General features: G+C 45.1%; 2 protein-coding genes across 13 annotated transcripts in view; one reads left to right on the forward strand and one right to left on the reverse strand.

The window, feature by feature from the left end:
- LOC118503433 (protein enabled) overlaps positions 1–5,701 on the reverse strand; it is a 39,023-nt gene extending 33,322 nt beyond the window's left edge. For 6 of the 11 annotated variants that reach the window (XM_036036688.1, XM_036036682.1, XM_036036685.1 and 3 more), the window contains exons 1-2: positions 5,607–5,698; positions 2,099–2,785 (exon numbers count right to left, since the gene is read on the reverse strand). In XM_036036688.1, coding sequence (XP_035892581.1) covers positions 2,099–2,103 — 5 coding nt within the window. In that variant the 5' untranslated portion in view covers positions 2,104–2,785; positions 5,607–5,698. Of the gene's footprint in view, positions 1–2,098; positions 2,786–4,832; positions 4,855–5,390; positions 5,414–5,606 lie in introns of those variants that run through there. The other 5 variants (XM_036036687.1, XM_036036678.1, XM_036036686.1 and 2 more) reach the window with 5 other exon arrangements.
- A 1,816-nt stretch (positions 5,702–7,517) lies between these two features.
- LOC118503435 (platelet glycoprotein V-like) lies at positions 7,518–11,845 on the forward strand. Of its 2 annotated transcripts, none has more exons than XM_036036689.1 (2): positions 7,518–7,667; positions 9,068–11,845. In XM_036036689.1, exons 1-2 carry the CDS (start codon positions 7,648–7,650, stop codon positions 10,263–10,265), a joined length of 1,218 nt encoding a protein of 405 aa, XP_035892582.1. In that variant the 5' UTR covers positions 7,518–7,647; the 3' UTR covers positions 10,266–11,845. The 2 variants fall into 2 exon arrangements, with proteins under 2 accessions (XP_035892582.1, XP_035892583.1); XM_036036690.1 differs by lacking the exon at positions 7,518–7,667 and adding an exon at positions 8,744–8,784.
- Positions 11,846–12,963: the final 1,118 nt, after the last annotated feature.

Here is a 12,963-nt window from a genome sequence, read left to right on the forward strand (position 1 = left end):
AATCAACCAACAGTCTGAATCATCATGAGTTCAACAATTTTTAAGCTAGGCAAGACATCTCTAACGTACTTTTGGAGAAGATTTTTTTGTCCTTGAACTTGCGAAGAACTATCTTCTGATTTTAATGCTTTCAAGTAATTTTGCCAATTTGCTTCAATCCGTGAAGTTATTCTAGGCAAAATTATCATAACCTGTAGAAGGTTTTATCTACAACGATGCTCATCAAATTGAGACAGCTTGATTGCACATCTCGTCACAATCATCATGAAAACGCGCTGGGCTGCAACTAGTAGAGAATAAATTATCTAAATTGCGAGCTTTGTCAAATTGTGTTTTATGATTATTTATAGATGGATTTATTTTACCTTTTTCTAAGTTTTAGGTACAGCAAACTAAAAAGAAAAATAAAAAAAACACTCTTTTTCCTCTTATTTGGCGCTACAACATCGAGGGGAACTGGCTTGCCATTACTCGGTTCCTTGACTTATTTATACTACATACCCGATTTTCAAACGACTGCTTTCGATATTTCTTCAAACATTATACCATTATACCATAATCAAACAAAACTTTGGAAAAAGCATCCTCAACATCTTAGGTTTTTTTCCATTTAAGTTTTTTTTCACAAAAAATCACAAATCATTGAAAAAAAGACTTTAATTAAGTCAAAAAAAAATATGTCCAAAAAATCTTCCGTTTTTGATAACAAAGCTGAACAATGTGAAGGATAAAAAATAGAAAGAGTGGATTGGGCATCTATTAAAAACCATTAAAAAACAAAATTCTTCGATTTTTAAGTTTGAGAATCGACTTATGTTTTGTATAACATGTTTTGATCATACTTTCATTAGAGTAACAAAGAGATACTTTAAATCGATAACTCCATTGGGACAATGATAGAAACGTTTTGCCAACATCTGAAACTAAATTTTGCAGAAAAAAATAAGTCAATCCGTTGAAAATTGACACCATAACCTCGTACGATTTTAAAACATCAAGTGGTCTTATTATATTGTCCGACACTGTATATAGCTGGATCGTCAGGCCTCCTATGTAGGACAATATAGCACAGATGGTATTCAAAACCCGGAATGATCATGTTCGCGAATAGTTTGAAAAACCCAGTAGAACTCTTGGTCTGAGAAATCTGGTATTTTATAAGATTTTTTAAGTAAACCGGGACTATCTAATCCATGAGTTTTTATTTTACGTTAACAATTTTAGATAAAATATTTAACTATTTATTGTTCATATTTACCCTGAGGTCGTTCATAAGGTTGTTCATTTGCTTCTGATTACTTGAGATTCATTACTAAACCACACAAATATTTGAATTCAGAGCCAACATAGGATTGTCCTATTTAAAAAGGTGAATTTACAGTATTTTGTTGATCATAACACAAGCTTGTGCATGTTTCAAACAATTATTGGACCTAGATCTAACAACAACAAGGCGTAGTATTACTTGAATTGAGTGCTATGCCGATAACGCTTATTGTTTTAAACATGAAGACACCAGCTGAAAGGACTAAAAGAAGAAGCGCTGTTTTGCGATCCCAAATAAAACTATTAGCTTCCTTCGATAATTAAGGCTTTCAAAAAAAAATTGCAAATAGTTCTACCAGTTCAAAATAATCATAAAACACAACCACAAAGAAAGGCTGGAAATGAATTACATTGGACCAGGTTTAATTGCATCTTGCACCGTACAGCACCATTCTCAGCCCGGGTTTAAGAATTATTTCAAAAAGCCATGAATAATGCAACACGAGCGCTGTAAATTATGAATGAATACCGCAAAATCATTCCAACGTTCCAGAGCCAAAGATAAGCAGCAGCAATATCGCTCCTCTTTTCATCGAGGCCAAGTCTGGGCTAGGTAAGTGCGGTTTGGGTTTGGAAAATCATAAAAAGCCCTACACAGAGCCACGACGACGAGATGCAGCCACCGACGCCGCATTCGTTCGTAACCGGTCAGTTAAAGTCACGCCACTAATTGGAATGCCCCATTTCCTTTCTTTTCGATTCGGCATTCTTTGAAGGGGTGAAAAACTGCAGCAAAAGAGCAAACGGAACATAAGCCGAGAGCAAAACTTACCTCATCTTGTGTTGCGCTTTTGTTGCGAAAATTTACGCGTTTTGTGCGGCTTTTTGTTGTATTTGCGTTCCACCAGAACGATGTTGCAGTAGTGGGTGCAAAATTCACTTCAGCACGAAGAACGACGGCCGGGATTCATACACAACAGCTGACGCGTGAGGAATTTCTTGCAGTAGGCAGAGCACGGCACACCGTCCAGCTTCCGGTAAGGAGCGTTATTCCTTCCTGTGTAGGAAACCACCGTTTGCTGGTGGTGGTGGTGCAAATTTTACGCTTGTGTGAGTGTATGTGATGCACCCACCAAGTGTTACCGGCGCAATTGTATGCTTTCTGCTGCGCTGCTGCTGCTGCTGCTTTGCTGTTTACTGCTGCCTTGTGTAGTGGTGTGCGTGCAACGAAGAAGAGGTCCTTTATAGCAACTCCCAGTAGCCTGCTGTACAGACACACTAAATCGAACAATAAAGCGATACTTCCACTGTTTTGGGAAGATTTGTGGAGGAAAGTTCCTCCACTGGGAGCTGTTATGCACAATTCACTTCCTTATTTTTGTAACACTTTGTTTGCTTTTTCACTGCTACACACCACCAAAACTGCACCCACTTTTTCCTCTACTTCTTATAATCCACACGCACACACACACACACTCGCACTGCACTGCACTCTACACGTTATTTTCTATTTCTACTCCTGATGTTGAAGAAAAAAAACAAATCGAATAATCACACAATCCCATAAAAACACACACATACGTATCTATTTAATGCTTTAACACTAGTGCTAATCCATGGCACATCATCAGCCCATATAATCATTAACAAGATCACCATAAAAGCAAATTGGAGCTTATTTCATTTACACAGCACCAAAACCCCAGGATATTCGTTCCACACGCGCACACACACGCATATAGATACACACGAGCTTACACAAACAAACATACTGATCGCACCACACAATTTAATACGCACACACAGCACACACCCTTCGTCGTTTAAGGAACAAACACACACACAAACGCACGCTCGTTTACACGACGTATCCTTTTAACAGTGCACGTGATTTGCGCTATCCTTAACGGGGCGTGCACGCACACCAACGCGCTCACTTCGAAATGTAGCACACACTATACTACCACCAACCACAAAACACGGGAAAAACACATCACAGTGGCAGGGATACGAACGACACAGCACCAGCCCCAGCCCAGTACGCCCTCTTTTCTTTGCTGAACCGGAAACAAAACGGACCCAACCTTTGCCGAACCTTCCGGTGGATCAATCAATGTAAAGGTGGGAGATGTTTCCCTTTTTTTGTAACTTAATTCCCAAAAACAAAACAAGATTTTATTTAAAATATGAACACACTACTCAACATGGTAGAGTTGGTCCTTCACCGATACACATTTTCACCCGTTTTTCACCGTCCAAATCGCACACCTTTTCTCGCACACTCGCTTGCCCTTCATCAATTCGTGATGTTTCTTTTTCCAGCTTATTTTAAAACATTTCGCACGGGGGTTATGTCGTCTGCCACATTCTTTTCATCGCAGATTTTTCCTCTCATAACATTATACAACGAGCGGCGTTGATTTTTCTTTTTGCGATTCTCAGTTTGCCCAACATTCACCGTGCCTGCCGCACCCAAAGATCATCGTTTTTTTTTTTGGCATAAAGTAAGTCTAATGTTTGTAGAATTGTTAGTTTGAATATTTTTCCATGACATACTGGAGCAGTTTTGTGAGAACAATTTTTCTATCACAAAATAGTGTGAAAATTGAAGCGGTGACTGCACGCGAGGTAAACTTTATGTATTTTCTCCCCCACAGGAAGCTGAGAGAGTCCCTTCCCGATCGTCTGTACTGGCACTCCCGCATAGATGATGCACACGCACAGGCAGGCTAGTACAAAAAAAAAACCATACAAACGCATCTTATGCACACACATACACATAAGTGTTGTGTGTGTTGCACACAGAAAAGGGATAAAATTTCGTTTTTCATTCAGCCAAAAAAGAAAATTTTGACTGTTTTCATTATTGCTGCTGCTCTAGTTTGTTTTCCTAAAGCAATCGCAAAGAAAACACACAATTCTGCTATTGTTTCGACAACCGACAACACCCGGTAAAATGCGACAAGCGCCCAATGTGGAACAACAGACCGTGCCGTACCCAGTAGTGGCGACGGCGCAGGAGGCCATGCTACGGTTTTCTTTTTTCCTGGTGGCAGTGATTTTCTGTCTTTTTTTTCCTCCAGAATGGTAACGAGCAAGGTGGGGGTCATAGTGAACCAAATGTGTTTTATCTGGATAACACAACTCCCGTCCTATTACAGACCTCTCGGTCCGTAGAAATAGCCCTACAAGAGAAACAAAACAAAAAATGAAGCATTAAAACAAAATGCTTTGCCGATGCTGCTAGCCTGCTATGTTTCGCTAGGGCAATATGCGATTCTGAGTTTTGCATCCCTACTCCTGTAGCAGCGTGACCTCCCCCCACCCGTGTGTTCAGATCTGTTCTGCACAAAAGGAGTTTAACCCCAAGAAGACTTGGCCGCGGAACCGGTCTTCTCCTCTGGCGATGATTTTCACGGGAAATTCCCTTTGTTTTGTGCAGGCCCAGGCCCAGACCAAACCAGAGGCGAGTGCTCGGTGAAGGTGTGTGCGTGTGTATCGGTGATTTGTTCTCTTTCTGCAACTGCTTGGTTTGCTAGGGCTAGGGCTCCTCTGGCCTGTTCTACCTTTTTATGGCATACACTGCACGCCGGAGGCAAGGGAGATGAATGATGGTTTGTGGTCTGCCTGTTGCGATTTTAATTGCAACGAAACTTCATTACTTGCACATACACACTAACGCACTGTATATCGGGTACCGGTCCCGATGCTGCTGAGGCTGGAACCGTTTCAAGGAAAACTTCTTTCTCCCAGCCAACCAACCATCTGCGCACGCCAGACCACAGCTCAAACACACCCCACACGACCCGATCGAAGCAGGCGACTACAAGGTGAATTTTCGACACTGGAGCGTTGCCGCCTGCTTTGGACCAATCTCGGTACAGCGGTGGGAGTTTGTACCATGGAAAGCAATTGCCCCTTCTCCACTACGTTCTACACTGCCATTTCGCACATTTTTCTCGACGCCCAGTTTTGATGTCTGTCTACCACAAACTCCACACTTCGAACACTTCCCAGTCTGCTTCTCTTAACTTTGCAGATTTTTCAAACTTCACTAACAATGGGCGACGACGATCCGCACACACGCACACTCACACATGCAGGAAAGCAAACGCTGGATTTACCCGGTTTTAGCCTTGCCGTCTTCTCCATAAAGAACTTTGTAAGCTTGTATATATATGTGTGTGTGTGAGTAAGGCTGTGGTGTCTACCGTTGTGCACAAAATATGGACGATATTTGCACGAGCTTTTCTAGCGGAACAAAGCGACAAACTCGACGGTACACATTTTCTTCTCCCTTGCCCAGCTACAACGAGCACAATACAAGTTCCAAAACCTACCGCTAACGACTTCACTCACGAAAAACATGGGAGCAGCGATTCGGTCGTGTTCCCTAGCGCATCATGGCGTTTATGAACTGCGTGAGTGCGGATGTGTGTGAGTAGCGCTCTTGTTTTGACTGTTTTTCTTCCACGGCCTGTCAGTGCGTTTACGTTGAAGGGTTGTGTGCTGTATCGTTATTGTTTGTGGTGCGTGTGTTTACATGAAGCGAGAATTCTGCGATGTGCGAGAACTTTTTATTTTTTTACTTCAAGTTGGATATGCTAAATCCAACTCATACTATATATACTAAATCTGTGTATACTAAATCTCATTCATCATCCATTATGTTCGCCAGGTAAGCATTAGTTTAGGAAATAACATTCGTTAATATTACCACAAGCACATTTCCAAGAAATTTCCCATGACAACTGGTACGCATAACCAGGTTCTTGGAGCTTTTTTAAAAATGCAAGCGCAGACTGTTTGTCCAGGAGATTAGGTAAAAGATATAATCTTGAAGTATCATTCAGTTACACAGGAGTTAGTAACCCAGGAGGACTCTGAGATGTTTGCCGGTGCAGATATTCGCACGGTGGCCAAAACCGGAAGGTTACGATGGTTTGGGCACGTGATGAGGATGCCAGCAACAGCAGATTATTCCCCTTGGAGGGCCTAAGCGGAATGAAAGTTAGGGGTCCTCTGTCTCATCAAATCTGCTAGCCAGGGAACAGTTTCTTAGTGAATTCGGGCTCGCAAGGACCCCCTCGGCTACTCAGTCCGCGTACCGTACAACGCGATACAAGACCGCGTAAGAGTAGTACAATGCGATTTTTGGCTCGACCAGGTGTCAGGATCAGGGAGTCTAGTCTGAAATCGGATGCAGCCTTGCAGCATTGGTTGTTTCTGACCTATTGTGCGAAAACTCTGCAAAAATGTTACGGAGTAGTCCTATAAATCAGTTCTGTAAGGAAGGCTTCATTATCTTCTTTGTATGGCGTTTACAATCTAAATAGAATGATAGATTCGGTTCACTTGAATCTGATGCCTCTTCATCCAAAGGGCCTCTTCGCCAAACAGGTTAGGCTATTTCCAAACAGGCCCAAAAGGTTGTAATTACTTTCCTTAACCGATAGTGATGATGGTTATAATGAATGAGAATTTCAAATCGAGCTGTACATCTGCTTAGTATTATATTAAAAGGAGGAATGGTTCCACACCAGCGAGTAAATCGATCGTTCCTAACGGGCTAACTATGTCAAAACTTAAGAGAGTCTGGTTTCCGGAGCTGCATATGTTAACCTCAGGTCTATCTATCTATCCAGAGCTATCTCGACTTCATTCGGCATTTTAACAAAACTTCCAACATGTGGAAGGCCTATCAACTATCTGCGCCACTCTAGGTCATTGCTTCGAGTCTTGCTGGTTCATCACGAACCCCGGTTTTTGATCACAAAGAATTGACGGATGATCTTCCCTGCGATACTGACCTCAGCGAAATCAGAACGGACCTGATCCTTCTGCTTCTTCCGTGGCACTACAACCTCGCAAAAGGTTTCGACGTCCCAATTCTGGTATCCTGCGGCTTGATTTTATTCGGAGCTGGGTATTCATCCCTCAGTACGGGAAGGCGGCCTGAAGAGGATTTGAACCCCGGTTTTGCCATCTTCTCTAGGATGTGCATAAGCACAAAGTATCGTGTCTCATTTCAGCATCGTCGCACGCTGTGTATCAGAAACAATAATTTAGAATTTAGAAATCAGAAAAAGTTCCACACTCCAAAAATCAACCGCCACAACCGTTAAAGATTCAAAAACACAGTTCGGCAATTGTCATGTTAGAATTGACTGTTGTGGTCACACCTTCGATTACGATGCCAACGAGCGTTGCTGGTGTTGGTGTGTTCGATCGGCATCTCCCCCCCAACGAAGGGGAGCGAACGTTCTATCGGACAGACCCATCGCGTCAATTCACAGTGAACCGTCCAACCGATTAGTAGGTGCAACCACCGCCGGGATAAAATTAACAGCAGCAAGCGTCTGGCCAGACTAAACCTGAAAAATGATACCACAAACAAGCGGGTAAGTAAGCAATTAAGTGCACCATTCATTCGTTATGTCCGGTGTTGGTGGTTGGTTCAAGTTGTCGTAAGCGTTGGTAAAAATAAAAGATCGTTCGCTATCGGCTGCAGCACACACCCTCTCCGGCCCGGGAATTGGAACGGTGGCCAGAATCCTGGTGGCTAGCGAGGCAATCGCGGATAGAAGCAGCTATCAGCAGCCATTCTCGAGGCACGGGTGCTAATTTTGCCAAAGTGTATGCAAGCACACATACCGTTTTGGCTGCCCACGGTGCTGCTCGTCTGCTACGCCGGCTACCGACGGTGCTTGTTCCACGCCTGCGCGCGGCTTTAGGTATCTCTCCTCCCCAACGGTCACTGTCACGTTTCGCGGTGTGTTTTGGTTTTTCAAAAGCCGCGCCGACGTCTGCCGTTGATTCTCCGCCCGCTGGCTTGGCCGTGTTGCTTTGCCGTTTTGTCAACGTGTCCGAAGCAAGACGGAACGAACGAACGAGCGAGTGCGTCTGGGGGTGAATCTTTTTGTTTCGCCTTCCGGAATGAGCGGTGGAAAAAGTGCAACATCGTAGAGGGAAGAAGAGATTTTCCAAGAAAAAGAAAGCGAAAAACGGAAGGAAAATTTATGAATACTACTGTGTGTGTGTGTGTTACTCATATAGCATTTTTTGATGTTAAAGTAACACTCACGGCATGGGGAAAATTCTTGGTGGCTTTAAAGCTATTGAATGATCGAGTCATTTTCTTTTTTTCTTTACGATCTGATATGCCACATTACCCCTGTCTCCCTCAATCAATAACGACTTTGGTGCATTTTTCTGCACCGAAACAAAATGGATTCTTTTAACTAAGGAACTAGGAATTAAAGCTTAAATTTTTGTGACTCAACTTTAGGTCTTCTAAGGAAGATTAATTAACAGTACGCTGATAAGGCACTTTACTTTGCACATACTCGCAAGAAGGTGCTAATAAGCTGTTTACTTCATCCAGCTATTTCAGCGCACATATTTACGTATTCCATTTCGATGGCTTGCTCGAACGCTTGTGTAATACGATCTTATTCCTCATCAGTCAAATACGTTCTAGTCGGTCGCAGCAGGCCATTGGACGCGGGCAACCGATTAGTAAAATTGATTTCCAATCTCCCATACGGTTTATCGAATTTTTCCTTCTTCGGAGGTGGCTTTGCCCGTTTGGACGCCAAAACGGCCCGGGTCGAAGGAGAATAGCTTTTTCTTTTTGGAATTTGAGCCACGTGTGTATGGCGGTGTTTACTTTACCGACGTTCGCGATCGAATAAACACACTGTGGCAAACACTGTCCAGATTGGGTGCAGATTGGGGCTGCAAAATGGTTGATACAGTTTCGGTAACGGTTCTTCCTCATCCTTTCATTTTGTCCTTCCAGCCAACGTGTGAGCGTGTTGCTGGTGCTGCTGATTTTCCTTGCCTCCACCGACGCGAGTTCAACGTTCGACTGCGAGCTGGAGAAGCGTGCCGATGAGAATGTGTGCGTGTTCCGGAACGTTATGTACACCGCCAACATTACCGGTGCCACGTTTAAGGGTCCCGCCGGCAAGATCCAGCATGTCGCCTTCGAGGACAGTACGCTGGAGCAGTTCCCGAAGGAGCTGCTCACCGCTTTTCCCGATCTCCGATCGCTCAGTGTGCCGAGCACGAACCTCAGCACGCTGGTCATCCCCACCAAGCTGGAGCGTCTGATCGCTTCGGATAATCAAATCTCGCGCATTATCGTACACCAGACGCGCGACAGTACGACCATGCAGGAGCTGATGCTCGATTCGAACCACCTGCGCGACATTTCCAACCTGACGCGCTTGGCAAAGCTGGAGATACTTAATCTGAGCCGCAACAAGGATCTGCCGCTCGATGGTACCATCGAGCTGGGCCGGTTCAAGGGTTTGAACGAGCTGCGCCATCTGCTGCTGTCGGACGTGGGGGCATATTATCTGGAGAATGAAAACGATGTGTCCCTGCCGGAGCTGGAGCTGCTGGATCTTTCCTACAACAGTCTGCTAACGTCCAGCCTGAACGTGAAGGTGCTGGCACCGCTCAAATCGCTACAGATTCTGCGGCTCGGGTACAACCAGCTGAACGATCTGGATGTGTTGCAGCTGACGCAGAACAATGGGCAGCTGAAGCAGATCTACCTCGAGGGCAACCATTTCACGTGCCCGCTGCAGCGCCTGATCCTGGACCATCTGGCGAAGGTGGGTGTGGAGGCGCCCGTCACCAACAAGCAGGCCCAGTGCCTGCTGGGTTTCGAGAAGCAGGACGATCTGTGCTGCATGCCACAGATGGCCGGCATGATCGGTACGAGTGCGCCGCCGAAGCAGGTGAGCGATGGGCAAGGCAATCGCATGATGGACGGAACGTCTACCAGCACCGATTCGGCGACGGTACACGGCAAGGAACGGCCAAGTTCGGGTGCCGTCACAACTGCTTCTCCTCCTGCGGTTAGCGTGCCGAAGGCGACCGATGATGGCAAGAGCGTGGCTACGGTGGTCACGTTGGGTAACGATAGCTGGCTCCTGAGCCTGCTGATGCTTGCGACTGCGACCGTTGCGAAACTAATGCTATTCTAATTCTGCTAAACCGGCGGTAGGTGGGTAACCTTTGTATTACTCAGTTCGGAACATTTCGAAGCGGTGTGACGTCTGTGGGGGGTTTTTTTTGGGAGGTTTTACGTAAGGCTCGCAATCAAGGGCAGCAGGAGCGTCGGTCATTTTGGATGGATATTTTTGTGTCGCCAAAGCTTTGGTGTTGCAATCGGGTGTTTGGTAACCGGATTCGATGGTACTTGAATGGGAAGACAACCGGTGTTTCCTTGCGAGCGTCATTAGCAGTCACAGTCAACACGCGTAGCCCGCTAGTCCGCCGACCGGACCGGAACCATAGTGATGAGCTTACGAAGTAACAAAAATCAATATATAGTACCGTAACACATCTCTTTCCCAATCATTAGCTTCGATTTCTTAGATGAGATCGAAATATTTCTTAGAACCTAATGAACACATCGCGTAATGCCAGCAATGATATCGCAAACCCCTCCCTTATCAGCCATTTTACCGCACCTTTCACCAGTTTAATCTGTAGACCGGACCGGACGAGGGGAAAAATTGAAAGTCTTGAGGCAATATAATTGCATAGGGGCGGGGGCATCAGGAATGAGAATTTAGGGTGCTTCTGTGTCTGTCTATATTTGTGTGTGTGTGTAAACTTTAAACTGCCGGTGGTGTGTTGCATTGGTAATAAGCTTATGAATGTCCTTCATACGTACCCCCGCCATACGCCATTTGCGATAATACCTCTTACTGTTCCGGGGAAGTCCGGGGAAGTCCGGCAAAGAAAGACTCCAACAGCAGCAGCAGCAGCAGCAGATAAGGCCGGACAGTGTGCGCGATATGATAGAAGCAACAGACACTTAGCTGTAAGACAGGAGCAAGGGCTACACGCGTGCAGAATGCTAACAACAATTATCAAGTATTACCTACACATCTCCGTAACACAGTCTAGTCTTAGGAATATTATTAAAAACAAACAAACAAACATAACATCGCTATGTCGGTGTGTCGGGTCAGGTGAGCGCGAGACGGCAGTAGAACTGCAATTTCATACAACGAGTTTTTAAGAGACGAACAGAACAACTACCCGCCCAATGTTTTTGTACATCGTTTTGTGAGCAGCGGGGTGAGATGTAAGCGAGAGGCCAAGTGCTCTTAGGTGGGAAAGGGAGGGAAAGGACATGCAGGAAGAACCAATAAGACCACATATAGTACCACCTCTAACAAGCCTGCCACCGATGTGAGTGTGGTGATCACACACGGCACCAACAGCTAAGCGCAATCGGTCTCCTGTAGGCTCCGAAGCACGCACTTTACACCATCTTTCTTTTTTTTTAACTATCCACCGGGCGTCCTGCGGGGCGCCCTGCCTAGCCTATTCGTCTCTAAACGTACCGCTTTCGTAGGTAAGCCGCCGTCGCTTAGTCGGGCGATGTTGTGATTATTCGTATTGGTGCTAGCGAGCCGCGAACCCGTACTACCCGTATACTACTGCTAACCATTTCTGCTAGGCATGCCGCACTATTTCTGGGCATAGTTCACGTATTCACTCTGTACTTTCATGCTTTATCGTGGTAGAAGTAAAACGTTTTAAAATCTAATCCTGCTGATGAGCGTGCTTCGGGAGATGGTTTTGCTTGTGGAGAAAGAAAGCCGGCGCATTACTGGGGGGTAAGTCTTATCTACTCAGGCCCTGGTCTTGAAGGCGAATTAAATATCTCTCTTAAGTTCCTGGATTTCATCAAAGATTGCCCTGGATCGAGCTAGGATTTTTTAATCTGAATTTGCGTCAGTTATTCTAGCCTAACCTGCTCTAACAACGCGGATAAAATTTAATAGCAGTTCTTCGTAAGGATAAGGATGATAGAGGCTAAGGTCAACATTATGCGAGGAAGAAAAGGATCCCTATGATCCAATGAAGTCGTGGAATAAATAGAGGTGATCTTCTAGATGTTGAGGAGTAAGCAAAGGCAAAGGCAAAGGAACGGCGATCATTGAGAGACCAAGAAACCGACATCTATTTCTTGACATCTTCGGTAAGGATTTTCCCAGGGACAAACTTGGTACGTGATCTCTGCCTCCGTTCAGCACACCTGACGAGAATCAGATCGGCGACCAGAGTACTCCAACACCTGACCAGACCAACGTCTGCTCTATCAGGACACTATCATGGTGTGCTTCATCACTGACCGAATAAGGGAGAACTCATGTTTCTGACCAGCCCAAGCAGTCTCAACTACAGCATGAGATGAAGTGGTCGAGCTGATGTTTGAAGGAGAGCCTCTTGCCAAGAAAAACGGCCAGATGTCTTCTGTGATTCTGTCCGTTTAGCGCGTATTTGAAGACTCCTGGAGCTCTTGACTTGACTTCCTCGTGAAGTGAAGAGGCCTCTAGTTCTCGTGTTATCAAATTTGTTTCGCATCGACGGCATACGACAGGTAGTTGTCGTCTGGAATCACCATGGATGGATCTTGGATGTATAGGACGAAAAGCCATGGTCCAAGCGAGCCCTTCCCTGAGAAACGCCGGACGATGCACAGATTCTCTTGATAGGTTTTCTTGAACTTGACCGATGGGAGATTCCATCCTCACAGAATAGGATCGACCGATCAGATAGGAGCTGATTTAGTTCATCATAGCTCCTGGGAGATCAACACTGCCGAGTTTGGAGTGATGGCGTTAATCTGGAAACCAAATTCGTCACTGTATCAGGTTTGTG

Source organism: Anopheles stephensi, chromosome 2 (genome assembly GCF_013141755.1).
Source record: "Anopheles stephensi strain Indian chromosome 2, UCI_ANSTEP_V1.0, whole genome shotgun sequence".
In the NCBI taxonomy this organism is placed as follows: domain Eukaryota; kingdom Metazoa; phylum Arthropoda; class Insecta; order Diptera; family Culicidae; genus Anopheles; species Anopheles stephensi.

Coding starts and splice junctions, on each gene's coding strand:
- LOC118503435 (XM_036036689.1), top strand. CDS start 7,648: ATGATACCACAAACAAGCGG. Junction 7,668..9,067: donor ATGATACCACAAACAAGCGG/GTAAGTAAGCAA, acceptor TTGTCCTTCCAG/CCAACGTGTGAGCGTGTTGC.